Source organism: Cuculus canorus, chromosome 1 (genome assembly GCF_017976375.1).
Source record: "Cuculus canorus isolate bCucCan1 chromosome 1, bCucCan1.pri, whole genome shotgun sequence".
NCBI classification, from domain to species: Eukaryota; Metazoa; Chordata; class Aves; order Cuculiformes; family Cuculidae; genus Cuculus; species Cuculus canorus.
The window spans coordinates 1,808,252-1,835,265 of record NC_071401.1 but is presented as its reverse complement, the minus strand read 5'-3'; the positions used below and the strand labels follow the sequence as shown (position 1 = coordinate 1,835,265).

Sequence of the window (27,014 nt, the reverse complement as noted above, 5' to 3'; positions counted from 1 at the left end):
ATAACAAGCTATTATCCTTCCTAGCAGCTGCTAAATGGTACTAATTACCAGCTGTAGAACACTGGCTGTTAGATTCTGTATATATAGGGGAACTCCTAGGATAAGCAGAAGGAAGCAAACTTAAACTGGGCAGTAAAGAACAAACCAAGGACATTAGCTATCCATGCATTAATCCAAAATAGTCATGCCTGCAGTGTATGAGTGACCAGAGCAATGAAGGGAATCATAGAATCATAGAATAGTTTGGGTTGGAAAGAACCTTAAAGGTCAGCCAGTTCCAACCCCCCTGCCATGGGACACCTCCCACTAGATCAGGTTGTCCAAGGCCTCATCCAACCTGGCCTTGAACACCTCCAGGGATGGGGCAGCCACAACTTCCCTGGACAACCTGAGTCAGTGCCTCACTACTCTCATTGTGAAGAAGTTCCTCCTTACGTCTAAGTCTAAATCTGCCCCTTTCCAGTTTATACCCATTGCCTCTAGTCCTATTACTACAAGCCTTTGTAAACAGTCCCTCCCCAGCTTTCTTGTAGGCTCTCTTCAGGTATGGGAAATGTCTGGTTCCAGATAATTTTCAAGGTCCTTTCCAACCCAAACTATTCCATAATCATAAGATTTTTAGGGCGAGCTTAAAAAACAAAAGAAGTCCAATGTTCATCCTACATAGGAACAGAATAAAGCCAGACAATTTCAGATGGCAATTATTAATAGGTTTGATAGCTGGTGCCCTGATATAGGATGCACCCTTAGGAGACTAAGAAACAAAGCATCAGTTCAAATTTCTCATAGATACATCCAGTTTTAAGTACATTTCAAGTCATACTTTCTGTACTATCAATGGGTAAATGCAGAAGTCTAGGAAAAAAATAACAGTATATGCCAAGAATAGTTGTAATTGATAAAACCTGGAGCTCAGGCCCTACCTCAATAGTTTAATGCTGCCACTGTCATGTTTGCCTTTTGAGTCTGAACATAATGAAAACCCTAAACAGTGCACAGGGTGAGAAATTACCTCTTGCAACCATTTTACTCCCCAGTAAAATGACAGCTGTACTGCTTGAAGGTCAACATATGCAACTACACAGTAACAGCGTAATAGAGTCATCGGAAAGAAACATAACAAGAAAGCAGTACGCAGCCCCAGGCTGATGGGCTGAATTCCACCTTGAACCTTTTACATATGCTTAAAATCCTTCTTTAAAGCTGGTTATCTAGAAATATTGCCAATTGCACCTTAACCACTCACCTTCCCACCTCCATTCTTGGTTGCAATTCACACAAAACCACAAGCTAAATTATCCATTCCCTTAGATTGATTGATCATATTCTTACAAGCTTCAGTTCCTCCACTGTAATAACCTGTTACTCTGATGGCTGCAAATAACAATAATCAAGAAAAATCAGTTGTCTATTCATCATGCCATATAACCTTTTCACTCGTTTCTCTCACACAGCTATAGAGCTTGTTCACTGTCAACTTGAAGTGCAAGCCTTGCAGACTGAGTTAAGATGATACCACAGTGTACTGAGAAAAGATAATCCTCCAATTCACATCTCAGAGAACAGAAAGATGACTGAAATAATAAGCAATATATATACATCATGTTTAGAATTTTTAGGAGGAAGAAAAACTGCTAGGCGCTATCCTAATAAACCTGGCTCTGCCTCTGATATGTTTGTGGTTTACTGGGAAAGGTACTAAAATTCAGGCAGAATGAAAGAGCAGAGCAACAGAAAGATTGCATAAAGAGCAGAGCAACAGAAAGAGCATAAAAGACAGGACTTCTTCATATCCTTCTTCTTTTGGGGATTCCAGAGCTGGAGTATTGTCTCCAGTTCTAGAGTCCTCATCAGAAGAGGGATATGGAACTCTTGGAAGAGGTCAAGAGGAGGGCCACAAAGATGATCAGAGGGCAGGAGCACCTCTGCCATTAGGACTGGCTGAGAGAGTTGGGGTTGTTCAGCCTGGAGAACAGAAGGCTGCGGGAACACCCTAGAGCAGCTTCCAGTACCTGAAGGAGGCCTCCGAGAAAGCTAGAAAGGGACTTTTTACAAGGGCATGGAGTGATAGGATGAGGGGGAATGGCTTTAAATTGGAAGACGGAAGATTTAGATTAGACATTAGGAAGAAATTCTTCATGATGAGGGGTTGTAACTGGATGATCTTCAAGGTCCCTTTCAACCAAACCATTCTATGATTCTATGAAAACCACCAACGTGGAGCTATAAATGAGCTTGACAGGCTTAAAATGAAAAAAAGGACACATACATGTCCATAAAGGTTATCTGTTCAGGCTAGAATACACTCTTAAAAAGCTGTGTTCCTGTGTAAGGGTATTGGAGTTCTGAATATTTTTTTCTTCACATTTTGGCTTGTGAAAACCTTCTAAGCTAGGCCCCGATCTCACAAATTCATGAGTAATTTACATACTGACTTGTACCACTAAAGAAAAGCTTTATACCATAGTCAAAAAAAAAAAAAAAAAAAACAGATGAGAATTTTGAAAATGTATTCAAAAATAAATAATTAATCTTCTTAGGAAAACGTGTGCATTTTTATAAAAGTTTCTTCATAAATATTGTGGTTTACACTTGTAATTACAGCAGAACTTAAAGTAATGATTTCTAGGCAACCAAATGTGTTCTTTGGATTTTGAATCATAGAATGGTTTGGGTTGGAAGGGGCCTTAAAGATCACCCACTTCCAACCATATGCCATGAGAAGGGACATCTCCCACCAGACCAGGTTGCTCAAGGACCCATCCAACCTGGCCTTCCAAACTTCCAGGGAGGGGACAGACAACTTCCCTGGGCAACCTGTGTCAGCATTAGAATTTCTTCACAATGGCCAATCTAAATCTTCCCCCTTCCAGTTTAAAGCCATTAAATTTACAGAGTTAAGGTTCACTGATGGATTTATCTAAACACAAATCGAGCAATTCAGTGCCCATATTTTAGAAATCTGTGATTTGAAGAAAAATTCAACAGCTAAATTCCTAGAAACTCTATATATTAGTAACAAAAAGGCATAATTTTCAGAGAGGTGACGAACACTGCTCAGAGAAACGCACGGAGTCAAAACAGCTCTCGAAGAAACCCACGAGCACAACTTCTACGCTAGTGAAAATGGGTGGGTGACAGCTTCAACTTCAGTTTCATAGAGAAAAGGAGGAAGCTGAAACTCCATTTGATGTAAGACAGATGAATTACATGTGGCATGAATCCCTTTCCTAGGAGGGAACCTGAAGGGATGCATATTCTTAGTACCCTACATGGTACAGGCAGAGGGTGGCTGTTCAAGGTAGACCCGTCCATGTGTAGAACCAAAACCAGCAGCTAAAAGAGGCTAAAAGAAAAGTCATCAAGGAGGACAAACAGTCGGTGGGCAGTCCACAGGGAAAACAAAAGGGCTGGATAAAATCTACACCATCAAGCTCATCCTTCATTTTTTGATATATCTTTTTCTGCAAGTTTTACTTTTTCCAATTATGTGTTGTATATTGGGAATCATTTGTATCAGCAAAAAAATAGGTTAACACTCAGTTCTCATCTTAGCTTTACCAAATTACTAAAAATGTAAACACACAGACAAAGGAAGAACCCCAAAAGCACATATGGAATCCTGTAGGAATTCAAATGTATTCAAATTTCATCTATGATTTTATGACTGGTTTTGAAATGGACTGCTTTAATTACTTAACATCTGTTACCCAATAACTAAAAGCATTATGTATCTCTGCGTCATAACAAAAAGATGACTTCTGTTGCTGTCAGCACACATGGAGCTAAAGAAGGTTAACAACTATGCCGAGCCTATAGGTTTGAAGGTTTGCTCTGGTTCAAAATGTTCCTCTAACTTCTGAGACGTCAAAACAGCTTCATCATTAATGAGTGGATTGAGATGGTTGATTGATGCTTCATTGTTCTAAATACTGATTAAATCATTAGCACCAATCCTGACAGTCAAACATGTTGGTGTCTTCCAAAGTCACAGGCTTAGGATTTCCCAATACAGAATCATAGATCATAGAACAGTGTGGGTTGGAAGGAACCTTAAAGATCATCCAGTTCCAATCCCCCTGCCATGGGAAGGGACACCTCCCACTGGATCAGGCTGCCCAAGGCCCCATCCAGCCTGGCCTTGAACACCTCCAGGGATGGAGAAGCCAATACTTCCCTGGGCAACCTGTGCCAGTGCCTCACCACTCTCATCGTGAAGAAATTCCTCCTTATGTGTGGTCTAAATCTGCCCCTCTTCAGTTTATAGCCATTGCCGCAGTCCTACCACTACAAGTCTTTGTGAACAGTCCCTTCCCAGCTTTCTTGTAGGTCCCTCTCCAGTGCATGCATTTGTGTGTCTTGGATGCATTAATTTACAGCATTTTCCTTTCTTTACAACAGCCCCAATTGGGCAAAAGGTTGTGCACTTCATTAATTTTATATGCTCTAAATAGTCTCTTGACTTCAGTATTCAGTGTCTAGCATCCATGTCCCTTAAGTATTGGGCAATAAATATTAAATTGTATAAATTACCATATATATGTATTCTCATTTCATCTGCAATAGCTCCTAGTGAATCAACATTTGCCATCAGTCACTCCCAGATTATCATCTAATGTACAGGTTTCTCCTCCGATTCAAACAAAATGAACTGTAAACCCCAAAAAAGCGCTGTATGGTCAAACCTCCCTATGATTACATATATAGCGAATTTCATGTGATTTCCCAGTAGGAAAAAGAAGTTTAGATGAAGTTTAGAGTGACAGTAAATATTATTCTAAAATTAAAATAAATTAAATAACACTAGCAATATCCTGAAACAAAGCATTATAAAACCTGAGAAATCCACTTGCATTTTACATTTTAAAATGGACTAAACATGCTAAGGTAAGGCAATACAGAGGATGTAATCCCTCATAGACATTTTTGCTGCCCTGTAGTCTCATTTTGAGTGCTTTTAATTATGCTACATTTGAAATTTCTCATATTGAGATTAGATTTAATTCACCTCTTCTTGTCCCTCTTCATGGTGCCACTATGCAGCAAATTAGAAACCGTTGTAATTTGTCTCATTCCCTGTTAATACCTGGTTTAACCTAATATTTCAATGTTTTAATTTGAGGGGCTTTCTTTTGTCACAAATCACAGAATCATAGAGTAACTTGGTTGGAAAAAATCTTTGAGAACATCAAGTCCAACCACTTACTTTAGTTTAGTCCACTACTAAACCATATACCTGAGCACCTCATCTCCCCATCTTTTTAATCCCTCCAGGGATGGGGACTCAACCACCTCCCTGGGCAGTGTCTGATAGTGCCTGAGAATCCTTTCAGTGAAGAAATGTTTCTTGATGTCTAATCTGAACCTCTCCTTCTGCCACTTGAGGCCATTTCCTCTCATCCTATCACCTGCCACTTGGGAGAAGAGACCAACACCCACCTCACTACAACCTACTTTCAGGTAGTTTCAGACAGTGATGATGTCTACTCTCAGCCTCCTTTTCTCCAGGATAAACCAGTGCCTGAAAACCCTCCAGCATCTGAAAGGGGCCTACAAGAAATCTGGGGAGGGATCGTTAACAAAGGTTTGTAGTGATAGGACAAGGGGCAATGGCTATTAACTGGAGAGGGGCAGATTTAGACTAGACACGAGGAGGAATTTCTTCACAATGAAGGTGGTGAGGCAATGGAACAGGCTGCCCAGGGAAGTTGTGGCTGCCCCATCCCTGGAGGTGTTGAAGGCCAAGTTAGATGGGGCTTTGGGCAGCCTGATCTAGTGGGACGTGTCCCTACCCATGGCAGGGGGATTGGAACCAGATCTTCAAGGTCCCTTCCAACCTAAACTAGTCTATGATTCTACAAACAAACCCAGTTCAAACAGTCGCTTCTTATAGACCTTGTTCTTCAGCCTGTTCACCAGTTCCTCTGTCTTCTCTGGACACCCTCCAGCCCCTCAAAATCCTTCGTGTAGTGAGAGGCCCAAAACTGCACACAGGATTCAAGGTGCAGCCTCACAAATGCCAAGTACAGGGGTACGATCACCTCCCTGGTCCTGCTGGCCACACTGTTTCTGATACACAGATAGCCACTTCTTGGCCACTTGAAGGTTTACATTTGCATACTACGCACACTACAACTGTTTGCCATTTTATTCTGCTCAGGGTTGGAATGACTGGTGAATGTGAGAAGGTTTCCCAAAAAGGAGAATAAAATCAAGAGCACACAGAATAGAGAGAAAACTACTTCAACTACACAACCTAATCCAGATTCCTCAATCTCATTTTTATTTCTGGCCCTCATGCTCTAAGTGTAACATGAGTACCACATGACATATACTAAAAATATTAAAGGTATATAAAGGTATTTACAATAAAGACAGTAAAATACCACATACATTTATTATATCTCATAATACCACTTACAAAATAATACCCCTTGAGAAGGCTGGAGTTGAGATGAATTATACAAAAGAAATGCTAATTAAAGTACCTTTGGGAGGAGAAAGAAATGAAAGAAGCTGATGTTAAATATTAATCAGAAGAACGAGTCAGGAAGACTTTAAAGGTGGAAAAAAACAAGAGTGGGTTATTTATTCTCCCCCTCTACTACGTTCTCATGAGACCCCACCTGGAGTCCTGTGTCCAGTTCTGGAATCCCCAACAAAAGCAGGATATGGAACTGTTGGAACAGGTCCAGAGGAGGGCCACAAAGATGATCCGAGGGCCGGAGCACCTCCCATACGAGGCCAGGCTGAGAGAGTTGGGGTTGTTCAGCCTTGAGAAGAGAAGTCTGCAGGGACACCTTAGAGTCATCTTCCAGAACCTGAAGGGGGCCTCCAAGAAACCTGGGGAGGGACTTTTTACAAGCGCATGTGGTGACAGGAAGAGAGGTAATGGCTTTAAATTGAAATGGGGAAGATGTAGATTAGACATTAGCAAGAAATTCTTCATGATGAGGGTGGTGAGGCCCTGGCACAGGTTGCCCAGGTAAGCTGCGGCTGCGTCCTCCCTGGAGGTGTTCAAGGCCAGGTTGGATGGAGCCTTGGGCAGCCTGGTCTAGTGGGAGGTGTCCTTGCCCAAGGCAGGAGTGTTGAAACTGCATGATCTTTAAGTTCCCTTCTGACCCAAATCATTCTATGATTCTATGAAAATAATAAAAAATGTCATTTAGTTCAGCTCAGTTTCAGCCTTAGCTTTCTATTTCAATTTATATATTTCAATTTTTATATTATTTTTACTATATCATCTCTGACACATTCTCATAACTATTGAAATTTAATGTTAGGCTTCTCTGTCACCTCAAATTAAAGACACATTCTTCTTTTGAACAGATTTTGCTTTCCTTTCAACTTGGTACATTTTTATAACCCAACGTTTTTAGTATGCAAATTGCACCCCACCACCTGTACCCTCTTTATCACTTCCCTGGTCTTTCTGGCCACATTATTCCTGATACAGGCCAGGATGCTGTTGGCCTTCTTGGCCACCTGGGAATACTGCTGGTTCATATTCAGCCAACTATCAATCAACACTCCCAGGTCCTTCTCCTCCTGGCAGCTTTCCAGCCACTCTTCTCTGAGCTTGTAGCGCTGCATGGAGTTGTGATCCAAGTGCAGGACTTGGCAGGTGTCATGATGAACCTCATGCAATTGGCCTCAGCCCATTCACCCAGCCTGTCCAGGTCCCTTTGTTGAGCCTACCTACCCTCAGGCAGATCAACATGCCAACTCAACTTAGCATCTGAGCAAACTCACTGAGGGTGCACTCGATTCCCTCATCCATGTCATTGATAAAGAGGCCAGGTTGGATGGGGCCTCGGGCCGTCTGACCTAGTGGGAGGTGTTCCTGCCCAAAGCAGGGTGGTTTAGAACTAGATGATCTTTAAAGTCCCTTCCAACCCAAATTATTCTATGATTCTACAATATTGAACAGAACTGGACCCAATACTGGGCTTCAGAGTGTTGGTTGATGAGAAGATCGACACGAGCCAGCAATGTGTGCTCGCAGCCCAGAAGGCCAATCGTGTCCTGGGCTGCATGAAAAGAAGCGTAGCCAGCAGGGTGAGGGAGGGGATTCCGTCCCTCTATTTCTCTCTTGTGAAACCTCATCTGGAGGATTGTGTCCAGTTCTGGAATCCTCAATATAAAAAGAATACTCAACGAACTGTTGCAACGGGTCAAGAGGAGGGCCATGAAGATGATCAGAGGACAAGAGCACCTCCCACGGGAGGACAGGCTGAGAGAGTTGGGGTTGTTCAGCCTGGAGAATAGAAGGCTCTGAGGAGAACTTAGAATGACCTTCCAGTACCTGAAGGGGGCCTCCAAGAAAGCTGGGGAGGGATTGCTTACAAAGGCTCGTAGTGATAGGACGAGGGGCAATCAGTATAAACTAGCGAGAGGCAGATTTAGTCGAGACATAAGGAGGAATTTCTTCACGATGAGAGTGGTGAGGCACTGGTACAGGTTGCTCAGGGAAGTTGTGGCTGCCCCATCCCTGGAGGTGTTCAAGGCCAGGTTGGATAGGGCCTTGGGTAGCCTGATCCAGTGGGAGGTGTCCCTGCCCATGGCAGGGGGTTTGGAACTGGATGATCTTTAAGGTCCCTTCCAACCCAAACCATTGTACGGTTCTATAATCCCACAGAACAAAGCTATAAAGGACTTAAAGGCAAATAATCTATGTGTATTCCATTGCCAGCAGCAGAGATTTACAAAACCTGTGTCAGAAAACACAGCGCACACACTTCTGCTTCCATGGATGGCAAATCCTGAATAAGAGTTGTGAAATGTCCCCAAATCGTCACTGTTAGCATGGGTGAATGTGGTCTACCAGCACTAAAAGGTATATCACTATTAAAAAATGAAATTGCATGAAGCCGCAGGGAGAAATAGAAGGAAGATTTCTCTTCAGCCTCCCTACGTCAGATAAAAGGCCAAATTTCAGTTAGGAACAAAACAAAATCATTTTAAAACCCCTCCAAACAGAACAAAGTCACAACATCTTGCTAGGTTTTAACTTTGTGAGAAACAAAGGGCGCATATATTTAAACTGCAATGTGTCCCTTTGAAAATGACTGTAGCAGCTGCTAGTTGGCACAAAATGCATCTCGGATATACAAGACAAAGCAAGTCACCACTAATAATTTCTCAAAGTCCATTCTAAAATGAATTTTAATGATCAACTAATCTAATGATTACAACTAATGATCATATCTATTAGCGTGCAGTATCCAAGGTTCATTTTGTGCCCAATAGCAGTTTCAACTGTAATTTTGGAAGAGATGCATTGCAGTCTTCATGAATTCCTAAGAGTGAAATTCTGATCACACTCAGCTATGAAATGTCTCTGCACCAGCCACATTGTAAATTCATCTTTATATGTATTCATGTTATCCAACTTATCTCACCTACCAAACCAGACTACTTCTCATCATTTCATAGAACCACAGAATCATAGAAACGCTTGGTTGGAAAAGACCTTTGAGATCATCGAGTCCAATGTACCTGTCCACTACTAAACCAGATCCCTGAGCACCTCATCTACCCATGTTTTAAACACCTCCAGGGACACAGACTCAGCCACCTCCACGAGGAGCCGCCACCAGGGCCTCAGAACCCTCTCGGTGAAGAACTTTTTCCTGATGACCAATTTGAATCTTTCCTGGTGCAGCTTGAAGCCATTTCCTCTTATCCTATGACCACTTGGGAGAAGAGACCAATACCCACCCCACTTTAACCTCCTTTCAGGCAGTCGTAGACAGTGATAAGGTTTCCCCTCAGCCTCCTTTCCTCCAGGCTAAACAACTCCAGTTGCCTCAGGCTCCTCATAAGCCTTGTCCTCCTACTTCCAATTGTGTTGTCCAGTCTGGTTTTTATGATAGTCCACAAGAAATGAGCCTCTGGACATCACTTGGAAAGCTACTTCTAATCTATTCTACTGTTGTATCCTCTTTCTACTTCTTATACTATGCTGTTAGCATTCCCTTCACAGAACCGTAAAACATCCTTTCTAGCTGCCTTTTACACCTACGGAACGTTTGTTATTTCTTGCTGAATCATTACCAGCTCATTCAAACTTATTCAGACATAAGCACTGCTCTATCACTTTCACGTGTCTTCATCTCCTTTTTAATCCCTATCTTTAATTCCTCCTGGTTTCATTGCATTTCCATGAGCTCCATGCAATGTTCTACTACATTTTCCACTTAATCAGTATTTGTAAGCGATTTAATTTTTTCTTTTTTCATAACCAGGACTCAAACCAAGTACAACTATTGCGGGATCCATAAACAAACAGAATTCTGCTTAACAGTCTCAAAGGAGCACAAGATAGAATAATAGAATGACAGAACGGTTTGGGTTGGAAGGGACCTTAACTATCACCCAGTTTCAACACCCCTGCCACTACACCAGGCTTAACATGACCTGTACAAGCTGGAGAAAGAGGCCTGTGAGAACCTCGTGAGGTTCAACAAGGCTAAATCCAAGGTTCTACACCTGGGCTGGGGCAATCCACAGTTTCAGTACGGGACGGGGGAAGATGTGATTGAGAGCAGCCCTGTGGAGAAGACTTGGGGTGGTGATTGATGAGAAGCTTGACATGAGCCAGCATGAAGCCCAGCAATATCCTGGGCTGTATCAAAAGAAGCGTTGCCAGCAGGTTGAGGGAGGCGATTCTGCCTCTCTGCCCAGCCCTTGGGAGATCGCACATGGAGTATTGTGTCTAGTTCTGGAATCCCCAACAAAAGAAGGATATGGAACTTTTGGAACAGGTCCAGAGGAGTGCCACAAAGATGATCCGAGGGCTAGAGCACCTCTGCTATGAGAACAGGCTGAGAGAGTTGGGCTTATTCAGCCTAGAGAAGAGAAGGTTCCAGGGAGACCTTAGAATCATATTCCATCACCTGAAGGAGGCTCCAAGAAAACTGGTAAGGGACTTTTTACAAGGGCATGGAGTGATAGGAAGAGAGGTAACGGCTTTTGATTGGAAGGAGGAAGATTTAGATTAGCTATTGGGAAGAAATTCTTGACGATGCGGGTGGTGAGGCCCTGGCACAGGTTGCCCAGGGAAGTTGTGGCTGCCCCCTTGCTGGAAGTATGGAAGGCCAGGTTGGATGTGGCCTTGGGCAGCCTTGGTCTGGTGGGAGGTGTTCCAGCTCATCGCAGGAGGGTTGGAACTGGATGGTCTTTAAGGTCCCTTCCAAGTCAATCTATTCTATGATTCTACAATTATAAATTCATTAGGTCTTGGAATATTTGTTCTTTATGCCTTAATCATTCCACTAACAAGGCATAATACGTTGTGTGCAATACGTCACTATGTATTCTCTTATGACATATTATGTTTAGAATCATGGAATCATAGAATAGTTAGGGTTGGAAGGGACCTTAAAGATCATTTTGTTCCAACTCCTCTGCCATAGGCAGGGACGTTCCACTAAATCAGGTTGCTGTTCAGTATGAAGTATGGTTGTACTTGTTTTAAAGATAGCTAAGCAGAACAGGAAAGTGTTTCCTGTGAAACTTTTAGCTACAGAAAAGGAAAAAAGCAGTTCAACATTATGAAGTACCTTCTTTATCATCATGACGCTTGATTGCATCCTGTACCATATCAGGAAGATTAAAATGAACTCGATGATTCTTGCCATGTTTCAGTTTTTTCACGTAGTCCTCTCGTTTCTGGAAAGCTTTTTCCCGTTCGTAATACGCCTTTATTTGGTCACAGCGCATTCGCTTCACCAGTCGCTGCCGCTGGCCAAGAGGAAGGGACTCCAGCAAACACTGCTCAATTTCCATCTCATGGGACCGAAAAACATTACATAGCTGGAAACAGCCTGTAAGAAATTAAAGACAAACACATTTAGATCATGTAACAGCAAGTTTTCAAATGTGCCATAAGATCTCCACTGATTTTCTTGTTCTTTCTATCGTGTGAGCTCCTCCTGCTTCATCAATGCTGACTGTAGAGAGCATATATCATTATAATTTACTTTTTGGAAACAACACATAACTAATTCCATTAAATCACTGATGCAATTTTTAAAAGCTAACTTGGTTCATCTAAACAAACGCGAATAAAAAGAGGTCTAAAAGTTCAAATGTGAGGCGTGCAAAATATTCAAATAATTCAATATAATTCAAGTGGCTCGCATTTGCTTACAAACAAGAGAATATTATGCTGAGAAATACCAGTGTGATGCCTGTGCTTCCTTTTTATTCATTTTCATCTTGCTTTAGGTTAGCAAATTCCTGTTATTCAGTAAGAAGAAAAATCATCATATCATAATTATAATGAGTTCGTTAGCAAGCAGTGGGTACTCAAGCAGCAAGCTATTAAAAACTTCAGAGCCATTTCAGATTCCCAACTATGTGAATGATTTTAGTGGGCTCTGTTGGCATTGTGAAGAGCCATCCAAATGGAATCTTCTAATGAAACCACCAGATACTGAAATCTTCATATGGAAACCAATCACAAATGTGTCTTTGATTCAGTTAATCGCAACATTCATAGCATGACGTTTAAGTTAGAATCCTCTTCTGGTTTTACCATGAAACGTAGCAATAACAATGATATTTTTTTCCTTTATATTCTCTTTTCCACTGAGATCGGAGACTGTAAGAAACTACGTGCTGCTAGTTGTATTTTAGGGGACAGCTCTGTTACAAAAGGACCTACAGACAGGCTGGGGCAATCTGCGGTTTCAATACAGGATGTGGGAAAACACAACCTAGAGCAGCCCTGCGGAGACAGACTTGGGGTGCTGATTGATGAGAATCATGACATGAGCCAACAATGTGCATTCACAGCCCAGAATGACAACTGTATCCCTGGCTGCATCAAAAGAAGCGCGGCCAGCAGGGCGAGGGAGGGGATTCTACCTCTATGCTCTACTCTCAGGAGACCCCACCTGGAGTACTGTGTCCAGTTCTGGAATCCCCAACAGAAGAAGGATATTGAGCTATTGGAATGGGTCCAGAGGAGGGCTACAGGGATGATCAGAGGGCTGTAGAACCAGAACCTTCAATAAAAGAACAAGCTGAGAGAGTTGGGGTTGTTCAACTTGGAGAAAAGAAGATTTCAGGGAGACCTTATAGCGGCCTTCCAGTACCTGAAGAGGCCTCCAAGAAAGCTGTGGACAGACTTTTTACAAGGGTATGGAGTGACAGGACAAGTGGGAATGACTTTAAATTAGAAGGGAGAAGATTTAGATTAAACATTAGGAAGAAATGCTTCACGATGAGGGTGGTGAGGTACTGGAACAGGTTGCCCAGGGAAGTCATGGATGACCCTTCCCTGGAAGTGTTGAAGGCCAGGTTGGATAAGGCCTTGGGCAGCCTGGTCTGGTGGGAGGTGTGCCTGCCCATGGCAGCGGCGTTGGAACTGGATGATCTTTAAGGTCCCTTCCAACCCAAAGCATTCTTTGATTCTATAGTAAAATACTATCAAATTTATAGTCTTCGGTCTGCAGGCCAATCACTCTATAATTCATATCTATTACCTTATATATCTATTCATCACATTATTTTATAATATAAATCATATCATGTATTCTAGTACATATTCCATTACCTATTATATCTACGTACTATCAATTAGAACCCAAAATCTCAAATCGGATTTCCCAGAATTGAGGAGTATACATTTACGGAATAAGCGCAGAGCGTCTTGTCAAGAAACTCCATGACAAAATCAGACAGAGAATACAATACAAGAATACAAGTCATGTTCAATTACAATTACAGTAGTGAGGCACTGGCACAGGTTGCCCAGGGAAGTTGTGGCTGCCCCATCCCTAGAGGTGTTCAGGGCCAGGCTGGATGAGACCTTGGGCAGCCTGATCCAGTGGGACGTGTCCCTGCTCACCACAGGGGGGCTTGACCTATATGATCTTCAGGGTCCCTTCCAACCCAAACTATTCTATGATTCTACGATTTCTGAGCACTCGCCAGAAAAGACGAGGAAACGAAAGGGTAGCTCCATATAGCTGCAGGAGATGCAACTTTACTGACCTTTTCCCATTGTCCAGAGCATTCAGTCAAATAGATCTGCTCTCAGACCATCCTCAGCTTGTGACCACATCTCCTTTCTATCATAACAGGACTGGGGAATCAACAGACTTCAAATATTCCCTATTAGAATTGTTCTGCTTTGTATAAAACACTTCAGTACATGTGCCTTAAGCCTACACACTACTTTTGGCTCGTAAGACTCTAAACTTACACCTTAACACTTCTATATCTGGGTACAGCATCTGCTAGCGAGGAAGCAGCCTCAGAGGGAAAATCAGCTTGCTGTGTTCAACCTTGTTTGACAACACAGCTAACAGTGCAGCTGTAGGAGAGTTTTACCTCTGCTCTGTTCCTTCCATCTTTTATTACGAAAGGTAGAAGAGCAACCATGCACTTGAGCTCCAACAGGTTATAACAGAAAGAAGTTACAGAAGAAAAACTCAACTAGGGGTAAGAATTGTTGCTGTTGTTCTAGTCTTAGCTGTAAATCATTGTTGTTTGCTGATTGTAACAGTACCTTGGCTTTTCCTCAGCTCAGCTCATGTGGAGTCTCTGCTTTTAGAAGAAACTGGTAGCGTTCACTGCCACATCCCAACTGAAACTGGCGCAACCTGTAGGACACTTCTGCTGTCACAGTGCTCTGCTCCTCCAAGGTGAGAAATCAAACAAATTAGCTTAATATCTCAGTCAAATATCAGTCAAAGATCAGCTCATGCAGCCAGATACCAGTTTCAGGAAGGATGTGGCTCATTGTCCTCTGCTTCTCCACTGGGATGAGTTCCAGCCGGTATGAATGCCCATCTTTTTGCTCCATGAAGAATAGTGGTTGACCACAAGAACTGGCCTCACATAGTGGTTTCTAGCATGTGGCCAGAGTCAAATAATTCAGACAGCTTGAGAAGAGGACTCTTAATCCACTTGGGCACTGGTCTCAAATGAGAAGTAATGAGTTGCAGAAGGGTTTTTTTTTCTCTCAGCATATCTGGAACGTGCTACCTCCCAGACAAGATCAGTATCTGACTGTAGATATAACAGCTGCAGGTCAGCAGCCTCATTGGGTTAAGCCTAGATTAAACAACATAGTAGAGATACAGACAAGGCAGACTCTACAAACTAATCTTTCGGATGCTCATCTTTAAGGCACGCAACATTCAGTCCCAATTTTAGAACCAGGCAGATTCCTGCTCTGACTGTGGCAGCATAGTGAGCAGAGGGATCCAGCGACAGCGCAAGAGGCAGAGCTTCCTGGCATCAACCCCAAGAAAGCTGGAATTTATAGCACCAAGAGGGTTACAGGCGTGCTTCTAGAGGAAATGTTGGTGATCACTTAGTGCCACTTTGAGCAGAAGGTTAATCACCAACATTTGATCAGGCAATGGTGCCTTATTTAGTAAAGTGTCTTGAAAATCTCCACCAATGGAGATCCTCCAAGTCCTTTGGGTGACCTGTTCCAGAGCTGCACTACCTTTTAGCAAAAAAACTTTGTTTGGATTTCTTTTCTTTGGCTGGCATAACTCCTCATTACTGCTGTCATTATTGAGAAGGACACTTCAACTTTGTCATAGAATCAAAGAATGATTTGGGTTGGAGAGAACTTAAAGATCATCCAGTTCCAACCCCTCTGCCGTGGGCAGAGACCCCTCCTACCAGACCAGGCTGCTCAAGGTCCCATCCAACCTGGCCTTCAACACTTCCAGGGAGGGGGCAGCCACAGCTTCCCTGGGCAACCTGTGCCAGTGTTTCACTACACTCATTGTGAAGTATTTCTTCCTCATGTCTAATCTAAATCCTGCCCTTTCCAATTGAAGCTGTTTCTGTAATCCTGGTAGTCTTCTGCTGCACTCACTCCATTGCCACGCCATCCATCTTTCTTACACTGAGGGACCAAGACTACAGACAAACTTGCAGGTGCAGCTAGACTAGCCCCAAGAAGAAGCAAACAATGACTTCCCTCAGTCTTCTTGCCATACTCCTCCTCATCTAGCCTATTATGTGGTTTGCTTATTTACAGCCAGGGTGCAGGGCTGGCTCCCATTCAACTTTGTGTCTACAATAATCCTTGCATCTTCTTCAACAAGGCTGCAGCTCAAGTCAGTCACTTCTCAGACCGTACCAATGCCTAGAGTTAGTCTCTCTCAGGCATAAAAACATGCCCTTCCATTGTTGAACCGCCCAAAGTTCCTGTCAGCCAAATCTTCGGGATTAAACCCTACCATTCAAAGTAGGCCAAGCACTCTGTCCTATCTGAGCACTGCCAAGGGCAGCAACAACTTAAGCTGTAAAGAAAACCTCCAGAAAAAAATAACTGCTAAGATCTACAACTTTATTAGGCAGATGTAAACTGTTATTGTTTGAAGATTGACAACTCAGCCACAGCCCGGCTCAAAAGAGAAGCTGTTAGAGCCTCCTAAATGGTAACGTGTGCAGCAGGTCTGTCCATCTTTTTCTTTTCCATTTAGGAGAAAAATGGCACAAACCATCACACTGAATAGGTACAAGAAACTTGTATGGGACCTACATGTGTGAAGCTCACGAGGTTCAACAAGGCCAAGTGCGAGGTCCTGCACCTGGATCTGGGCAATCCCTGGTTTCAGTACAGGATGGGGGATGACGTGATTGAGAGAATCCCTGAATTGATGAGAAGCTCCACATGAGCCAGCAACGTGTGCTCGCAGCCCAGAAAGCCAACCGTATCCTGGGCTGCATCCAAAGAAGCACGGCCAACAGAGTGAGGAAGAGGATTCTGCCCCCTCTGCTCTACTCTTGTGAGACCTCACCTGGAGTCCCATGTCCAGTTCTGGAATCTCCAGCAGAAGAAGGATATGGAACTGTTGGAACAGGTCCAAAGGAGGACCACAAAGATGATCGGAGGGGTGAAGCACCTCTGCTACAAAGGCAAGTTGAGAGAGTTGGGGTTGTTCAGCCTGGAGAAAGCTCCAGGAAGACCTTAAAGCAGCCTTCCAGTACTTGAAAGGGGCCTCCAAGAAAGTTGGAGAGGGACTTTTTACAAGGGTATGTAGTGACAGGACAAGGGACAATGGATTTAAAATGGAGGAAGAATGATTTAGACTAGACATCAGGAAGAAATTCTTTATGGTGACAGTAGTGAGGCACAGGTTGCCTAGGGAAGCTGTGACTGCCGCCTCCCTGGAAGTGTTGAAGGCCAGGCTGGATGAAGCCTTGATCAGCCTGGTCTGGTGGGATGTGTCCCTGCCCATGGCAGGCCGTTTGGAAGTGGATGACCTTTAAGGTCCCTTCCAACCCAAACCAGTCTATGATTCTATTCAAATAGGAGAAGAGATATGGAAAAAACACGACCTCAGCCAGAGCTGGTTTTGAGTGTGATAGTCAGGAGGCAGTGTGGTAACATGAGGAAAGCTTTGTGTTGTAGGTAGAAAGGCTGCCTTCTGAATCAATTTGCATAAGGTTTTATCACTCATTACATAAGATACCACATTCAAGATCATTTCATGTGCTTCTTTCCTCAGTGTATGACAAATTACAGTTATGCACAGTGACTCCATAAGGTCACTGTCACAGTATGTTGGATAACTCATTAGCAATGTCTCCATCAAAACACTAGAAAAAAGGTTATCTGGGTGTTTTCCATTTAATGAGATACTCTAGGCCAAAATGACTAGAATAAATATGATTTTTTGGTATGTGGTTTTAAGATCTGTTTCTTCTGTATAAGCGCACTATAGAAAAACCTTTATGAAAAAGAAATATCAAAACCAGAGATGGTTTTATTATATCACTTTGCTTATTAACTAGCACAGGACAAAGGAAGTCACTATCACTGTAACTAACAGGAAAAATACGTTTCAAGGATGTTTGCTTCACTGACTCGGTCCACCCTGAACCACTGGAAAGAGAAGAACCTTCACTATAAAACAATCTGTTCATAAAATTGTAGCTATTTACTCATAACTCAGAGTGCCAACTGGATTACAACACAAATTACAAGTGCGATCCTACTTGTAAAACAAGAGATTTCTGAGTTAAGAGGAACTGCTTGCTTGGAATTGTCACCTCTTCTCAATGTAAAGATGAAAGGAGGAATATTTTGTGGCACCAGATGCACCAGTTCCTGAGCAATGTGAAGAGCATGGGAAGATGATGCCACGTAAACAGAAAGGAAGCCCCTCTGGAGCACCTTCTGATATAAGGACAGGCTGAGAGAGTTGCGATTGTTCAGCCTGGAGAAGAGAAGGCTCCAAGGAGACCTTAAAGCGGCTTCCAGCACCTGAAGGGGGCCTTCTAGAAAGCTGGGAAGGGACTGTTTCCAAGGGTCTGGAGTGATAGGACAAGGGAGAATGGCTTTTAACCAGAAGGGAGAAGATTTAAATTAGACATTAGGAAGAAATTATTCATGATGAGGGTGGTGAGACACTGGCACAAGTTGCCCAGGGAAGTTGTGGCTGCCCCATCCATGGAGGTGCTCAACGCCAGGTTGGATGGGTCCTTGAGCAGCCTGATCTCTAGTGGGAGGTGTTCCTGCCTATGGCAGGAGGGCTGGAACTGCATAATCTTTAAGGTCCCTCCCAACCCAAAACACTCTATGATTCTAGGAAGAATGCAATTGCTGCAGGCATTTTCTTTCATCTCCTGCAGGTTATTTGAGCTGAAGTAACATTACAGTACGTAGGGACATTTTTGAGTACCTCTTTTCAGAAACTGTATTGATACAGCTTTCCTTTATATTTCTGTTTCTTACAGTTTTATCCCTCTTAACCTTACTCGCTTGCTTTGGCATTTAAATTGGGAGTCTAGTCATCCTAAAAAAATGCACCTCAGATGCTAGTTCACATTTCCTAGGGGTGATTATGTTCCCATCTAATCCGGATTGTTATGTCAGGAGGCATTTCCAGAATGTGAAGCTGAATGCCTGTATACACGTTTATACAATCACTACCAAAAAGTTTGCCACTGTGCAGTTACATTTTGTATTTTGACTTTTCATGTGATCTAAATATTTGCTATTGTCATGTGGAGAATGAACCCTGGGAGTTCTCTTTTGCAAAACACTGCAAGCTAAAAAAACTTGTCTTTTCATTACGTTGGAATCCCCAACGTATGATCATAGGGCTTGAGCACCTCTGCTGTGAGGACAGGCTGAGAGAGTTGAGGTTGTTCAGCCTGGAGAAGAGAAGGGTCTGGGGATACTTTATAATGACCTTCCAGTACCTGAAGAGGCTTCCAAGAAAGCTGAGAAGGGTTTTTGACGAGGGCATGGAGTGATAGGACTAGAAGGAATGGCTTTAAATTGAAAGGGGCAAGATTTAGATTAGTCATTAGGAAGAAATTCTACGCAATGTAGAGATGAGGCACTGGTACAGGTTCCCCAGGGAAGTTGTGGCTGCCCCATCCCCGGAAGTGTTTAAAGCCAGGTTGGATGGGGCCTTGGGCAGCCTGATCCAGTGGGAGGTGTCCCTGCCCACGGCAGGGGGGGGTTGGAACTGGATGATTTTTAAGGTCCCTTCCAACCAAACCACTCTATGATTCTATGAATGCCCGCAGCGAGCAGCAAGTGCTTTGGCACTTACAGACCCAGATACACAGATGGTTCCAATCAGTGCTGCTTCATCCAGTTCAAAAAGCTGCATTAATTTACACCCTACGTTTGATAATAGAAATCAGACCCGAAACTAGAGCACTGACCCTTTCAGTAGTGCACTTTGCCGTTACAGATAACAACTTTACAACGCATGATGGTTTTCTGCTACCAACAACGCATACTATTTAAATTTATTATATTAAATTATAAACAACAATTTATTCATATTTATGCAGCTGAACTGAAATCCACAAGAAATCAGTGTTAGAATTGTAACAGCCTAACAGAAGCTTTGGTGTCTAGACCGCAGGTCAATGCAATTTTAGAGGGGCCCTCCATTATGTATCATCTACTGATCTTCCAGTTTCAAAAAGAAATACTTCTTACCCATAGAAGGGGATAGAATAGTTTAAATCCATCTCAGATTGCAGTACTAAGGTCAGTATCAAAATACTTGGATTTGAAAATCCTTTGTCCGGTGCAGGGAAAATTACTTTCATTTGAACAGCCTCTCCATCACTTTTATTAAGCTGCAGCTGAAGCACAGTGCTCGTAACCACTTAGCCTGATTTTAACAGCTCAAGCATCATCATCAGGTCAGCGGTGCTCTGTGCACCACAGTGATGGACTTATTCCTCTTCTTTTTTTTTTGGCTTCCCTCCCAACCTCACAAGCCAATAATCACGAGGGATCGATAGAAATAAAACTATTTACCTTGTAAAGATGTAACGAATTCAATTAATGCGAAGTCTTCAGAGAGCAAATTACATTTCAGTAAAGGAGCTGATGTACTTCTCCTACTCTTGGCTCCACAGAGCTTCTTTTAGGTGTAATTACGAAGTAAGGGCTCTTAAATGACATGTTATACAAAGCTTTCTCGTTTTCTGCTTAACATCCAGCTCTGTCTTTCCTGAAGAGCAACGCTGAGCACGGAAAAGCAACTATCCTCTTATAAACCCCTGCTCCTGTATGCTGCTCTTCAAGAGTATTTTAATGTGACTGAACCGGTAAGCAGGAAATGCTATCGAGTTCCAGCTGGATATCAAGGAGAAGTTACTTAGCAGACACTATTAATCAACTCTACATGCTTTCTAATAGACTCTATCTATCGATGACATCAAGCTGAGTGGTGCAGCTGTCACACCAGAAGGATGGCATGTTATCCAGAGGGATATGAACAAGCTGGAGAAGTGGGCCTGTGTGAACCTCGTGAGGTTCAACAAGGCCAAGTGAAAGGTCCTACACCTGGGTTGGGGCAATCTGTGGTTTCAATACATGATGGGGGATGATGTCATTGAGGGCAGCCCTGCAAAGAAGGACTTAGTGGTGCTGGTTGATGAGAAGTTCAATATGAATCTGCAATGTGTGCTCAGAGCCCAGAAGGCCAACCGTATCCTGGGCTACATCAAAAGAAGCGTGGCCAGCAGGGCAAGGGAGGAGATTCTGCCCTTCTATTCCTCTCTTGTGAGACCTCATCTGGAGTATTGTGTCCAATTCTGGAATCGTCAACGTAAGAAGGATATGGAACTACTGGAAGAGGTCAAAACGAGGGCCACAAAGTTGATCCGAGAGCTGGAGCACCTCTGCAATGAGGCTGACAGAGTTGGGGTTGAACACTGCCTGGAGAAGAGAAGGCTCCAAGGAGACCTTAGAGCGACCTTCCAGTACCCAAGGAGGGCCTCCAAGAAAGCTGGGGAGGGACTTTTTACATAGGCCTGTAGTGATAGGACTAGGGACAATGGGTACAAAGTGCAGAGGGGCAGATTTAGACTAGAGAAGTTCTCACAATGAGAGTGGTGAGGCACTGGTACAGGTTGTCCAGGGAAGTCATGGGTGCCCCACCCCTGAAGGTATTCAAGGCCAGGTTGGATGGGGCCTTGGGCAGCCTGGTCTAGTGGGAGGTGTCCCTGTCCATGGCAAGGAGGTTGGAACTAGATGATCTTTAAGGTCCCTTCCAACCCAAACTATTCTACAATTCTATGACCCATCTATCAACAACTCAGTAAAGTCACAGCAGCATCCTCTAAAAACTTCTTATATTCAAATCAAACAATCAACCAGTTTGGGATCTTGCCTTCAAAGTGACAAAAAAGAGCCTGAATAATAACAAATCAAATACAACAAACGCACCTGCATTGTCATTTGTGATTTATGTAACATAGTAGGCTGTAACATACAGATATTTTATGTTCTGGGTAAAAGTCGTTAAATGTGTGCCGGCCTATTCAATAAACGGAGCCAAAGTGCCTTTCCAAGCAGGCAGCATAACCAAACACAGGTCACAAATAAAAACATAAGGGATTCTTCCCATTTTTTAAAACAAAATTATCAGTATTATTTTCTTTTGCCTATCTTGAAGCACAGGGAACTCATAGGTCTGAATAATTTGAGAGGAACTGTCTCACTACAAGAAGGACGTTTGAGGTGCTGGAATGCATCCAGAGAAGGGCAACAAAGCTGGTGAAGGGGTTGGAGAACGAGGGTTATGTGAGGTGGCTGAAGGACCAGGGCTTGTTTAGCCTGGAGAAAAGGAGGCTGAGAGGGGACCTTATTACTGTCTACAACTGCCTGAAAGGAGGTTGTGGTGAGATGCGTCTTGGCTTCTCCTCCCAAGTGACAGGCAATAGGACAAGAGGAAATGGCCTCAAGTTGCACCAGGAGAGGCTCAGGTTGGACATCAGGAAAAATTTCTTCAGTGAAAGGGTCATCAGGCAGTGTCAGAGGCTGCCCAGGGTAGTGCTGGAGTCCCCATCCCTGAAGGTACTCAAAAGACAGGTAGATGAAGTGCTCAGGTCTATGTTCTAGTAGTGGACAGGCACAGTTGGACTGGATATCCAAAGTCTTTTCCAGCCTAGTGATTCTATGATTCTATAAAAGATTCCAGATAATTGAGCATTTAGGAGAACAAAGTCTGTCCTCAAGGCATACTCAGGACCGCATATTAGCATCTCCAAATAATGACTACCTACTGCTTTTCTAGACTTTAAGGAAGGCTTTTGAGAAATTGGTCCATGAAATCTGGGAAACTAAAATGAAAAAAAAAAAAAAGTGTTGATTTTGGATACCTCTACTCTATTACGTAAAGGAAAGGCAGGAAGCAATCTCTGGCTGCCCAGTAAAGTGTTAAGTACTGGCTCATGTTCACCTGGCGAAGGTTCATAGAGAACAAATGAAACATATCTAGACCGCACAGCACATGGTCCTGATTCTCCAGTGATTATCATGCTGTGCTGCTGTACTGTAAGACAATCATCTGCTTTGTGGCTTCTAAATATCACAGTGTCTAAAGTGGAGACTACTGCAACATGGCAGAAAGGAATTTTATGACATAAACCTAAAGATGTTCATTTGTATATGTTTTAGTAAGTTGTAGGAGAGTATGTGTAGGCAGGGAACAGCATTTGAGGCTACCAAGCCTTTTGAAACAGATGAAAGATTGGATAGGGCATAGAGCACATGATCTAGTGGAGTTTCATAGAGTGGTTTGGGTTGGAAGGGACATTAAAGATCATCCACTTCCAAGCCCCCTGCCACGAGCAGGGACCCCTCCCCACTAGACCAGGCTGCTCAAGGCCCCATCCATGTCCTTCAACACTATTAGGGAAGGGGCATCCACAGCTTCCCTGGGCAACCTGTGCCCACGTCTCACCACACTCAGGGTGAAGAATTTCTTCTTTAAATCTTCCCCCTTCCCATTTAAAGCCAATCCTCATCCTATCACTACATAGGCTCGTCAAAAGTTTCTCCCCAGCTTTCTTGTAGGCTCCCTTCATGTACTGGAAGGCTGCTCTAAGGTCTCCCTGCAACCTTCTCTTCTCCAGGCAGTGTTCAACCCCAACTCCCTCACCCTGTTCTCAAAGCAGAGGTAGTCCAGCCCTCTGATCATCTTCATAGCCCTCCTCAGGATCCGTTCCAACAGTTCCATATCCTTATGTTGGGGATTCCAGAACTGGACACAATACTCCAGACAGGCTCTCACAAGAGCGGAGTAAATGGGGAGAATCACCTCCTTCAACCTGCTGGCAGCCCAGGATATGGTTGTTCTTCTGGACTGTGAGCGTACATTGCTGGCTCACGACAAGCTTCTCATCAATTAGCACCCCCGAGTGCTTCTCTGCAGCGCTGCTCTCAATCACATCATCTCCTAGCCTGTATTGAAACCATGAACCCAGGTGCAGAACCTTCCATTTGGCCTTGTTGAACCTCATGAGATTGGCACAGGCTCACTTCTCCAGCTTGTCCAGGTCCCTCTTGCGTGACATCCTGCCCTTCTGGTGTGACAACTGCACCACTCAGTTTTGTGTCATCTGCAAACTTGCTGAGGGTGCACTCAATTTCACTATCATTAATGAAAACATTAAACAGCACAGGTCCCAGTAAGGACCCCTGAGGGACACCACTTGTCACAGATCTCCATCTGGAGCCACTGACCACTAATATCAGTCTTTAGGCTGCAAATACACCAGGGATGATGAGGCACAGAGCATATGAGAATTACAGAGGAAAAAACACATAAATAAAATTCAGCAAAAGCCTACATGGAACATATTTTGTTAAAAAAAAAAACAAATAAAAAGGGAAAAAAAAAAAGTATATGTGCATCAAGACAAAGAGGATATTTACTATCATACATCACAGGCAGCCAAAAACCAGAAGGGAAACAGTGGTTCACAGACATAACCATAAGGACTGGCAAGCACAAAGGAGAGGAAATCCTGTGCCAAGCAGACTGTGGTTCTACAGGCGATCTAATCGCTTACAGAGATTACTGTAAAGTAAAAGCAGATGGAAAACTAGTTTATAGTACGGTGGAGGCAACGAAAATTCTGCAGCAGAGCTAATCTGTAGGGCTTTGGTCACTGTTCAGTGTACATCAAGGGACTGCACCATCTCAGGTTTCAAATAGCAAAAGGATTGAAAACAGGCCCTCCTCCTTCCCACAGAAAGACAATTTATCTGGAATATTGCATTCAGTTCTGGACAGTCACATTGGAGCAGTTCAAAAGAAACTCCCACAAATGGTTCTGGGGCCCGAGGGACTGATTTATGAGGAAAGATGAAAAGAATTAAATATGCATAGCTTAGCTAAGCAGTGACTAAGGGAAAGACATGTTAACAGAAATTTAAAGGGTGAAAGAGAAAAAGTAAGGTTATATAGCATAAAAAGGAATGGAATTTAGAACAAAATCATTAATTCTCTTCCTTTTACTCTGCTCTTGTGAGATCCCACCTGGAGCCCTGTGTCCAGTTCTGGAATCCACAACAGAAGAAGGAGATGAAACTGTTGGAAGAGGTCCAGAGGAGGGCCACAAAGATGATCCAAGGGCTGAAGCACCTCTGCTATAAGGACAGGCTGAGAGAGTTGGGGTTGTTCAGCCTGGAGAACAGAAGGCTCCAAGGAGACCTTAGAGCAGCTTCCAGTACCTGAAGGATGCTACAAGAAAGCTGTGGAGGGACTTTTCACAAGGGCATCTTCCTCCTTCGAAGGAGGAAGATACAGATTAGCCATTAGGAAGAAATTCTTGACGATAAGGATGGTGCCAGTGTCTCACAACTGTCATCATCAAGAATTTCTTCCTCACATCTAGTCTAAATCTGCCTCTCTCCAATTCAAAGCCATTCCCCCTAGTCCTGTCACTCTAGGCCCTTGTAAAAAGTCCCTCCCCAGCTTTCTTGGAGGCCCCTTCAGGTGCTGGAAGCTGCTCTAAGGTCTCCCCTCAACATTCTCTTCTTCAGGCTAAATCATCCCAACTCTCTCAGCCTGTCCTCAGAGCCGAGGTGCTCCAGTCCTTGGATCACCTCTGTGGCCTCCTCTAGACCTGTTCCAACAGTTCCATATCCTTCTTATGCTGGGGACTCCAGAAGTGGACACAGGGTTCCAGGTGGGATCTCACAAGGACAGAGGAGAGGAGGAGACTCTCCTCTCTCAACCTGCTACAACACTTCTATGGATGCAGCCCAGGGTACCCTTGGTCTTTTGGGCTGAGAGGGCACATTGGCAGCTCGTGTTTCACATAAACTGAGTGATGAGTGGGGGAGACGTTGTTTTCACATAATTTCTTAGGACCTGGGGCAAAAAGCTACCTAAAAACATCAATGCCACACTTTTCACAAAGACTGAAAACAGAGGAAATTCTACATGCCTGCCTTCCTCCTTCCTTCTCTTCAGCTTAAATGTCAATATTTACAAAATTTTTTACAGGAATAAGCCTTCATTCCTTTTATAGGAAAAGGATCACATTTTAAAGCCATCGATTAGCTTTCGAAATACAACCTTAATAAATCGTTCCATTTTCTGTAGACATCTTTACTAGGTCCCATATATATTTTATAAGTCATACTTTATAACAGGATTTGCGCCGAATAGGACCACAGTAGGACTCCACCAGCCTGAGGCGCCATGGCCCAGACCTGTTGCCTGCCTACATGCTCTGAATATCACTCGATCTCATTCATAACAGGATTTACAAACAATCATCTCTGACTCTGCTGGATCCTTCTTCCCAAGAATAACATTTTCAGTTTTAAAACCAGGAATTAAAAGAGAGCAAAGCACACAGGAATGCCTCTATTGTATCATAGTATAGTTAGAGTTGAAGGGACCTTAAAGATCATCCAGTTCCAACCCCTCTGCCATGGGCAGGGACATCCCACTAAATCAGGCTGCCCAAAGCCCCATCCAACCTGCCCAACACCTCCAGGTATGGGGCATCCACAACCTCCCTGGGCAACCTCTTCCAGTGCCTCACCACTCTCATGGTGAAGAAATTCTTCCTAATGTCTAGTCTAAATCTGCCCCTCTCCAGTTTATACCCACTCCCCCTGGACTTATCCGCACAAACCTTTCTGAATAGCCCCTCTCCAGCTTTCCTGTAGGCCCACTTCAGGTACTCAAAGGTCGCTATAAGATCTCCTCTGAGCTTTCTATTCTCCAGGCTGATTGTAACTGGTTAAAAATGCAGTAATAACCAACCAAATGGTCTTCCAGTTCCACACTATGCCCTCCTGTCCACATTCTTTGCCAGTTCCCACTCTTACTGTCCAAAAGGAGATTTAAACCTACTTACGTGCCAGTTCTCGCTTACAGATGAGAGGAACTTGTTAAGAACAATTGTCTTTTAGTTTAAAAGTATAGCACTGGCAAGGAAAACAGATTTGGTGATACCACTTGCATCTGTATTTCTGCAGATTGCAACAGACTGACCCATGTCACAGAATCATAGAAACCTAGAATGGGTTGGGTTGGAAGTGATCTTATAGATCATCCAGTCCCAAACCCCCTGACATGGGCAGAGACACCTCCCACTAGAACAGGCTGCACTAAAGGCTCCATCCAACCTGGTCTACAACGCTTCTGGGAAGGGGGCAGCCACAACTTCCCTGCGCAACCTGTTCCAGTGTCTCACCACCCTCCTTGTGAAGAATTTCTTCCTAACGTCTAATCTAAATCTCC

At 43.5% G+C, this 27,014-nt stretch overlaps 1 protein-coding gene across 3 annotated transcripts in view; it reads right to left on the bottom strand.

Moving 5' to 3' along the window:
* Positions 1–27,014, bottom strand: part of MYO16 (myosin XVI) — a 394,275-nt gene that overhangs the window by 276,019 nt on the left and 91,242 nt on the right. For all 3 annotated transcript variants that reach the window (XM_054050575.1, XM_054050567.1, XM_009560753.2), the window contains exon 2: positions 11,565–11,828. In XM_054050575.1, coding sequence (XP_053906550.1) covers positions 11,565–11,790 — 226 coding nt within the window. In that variant the 5' untranslated portion in view covers positions 11,791–11,828. The remainder of the gene's footprint in view (positions 1–11,564; positions 11,829–27,014) is intronic.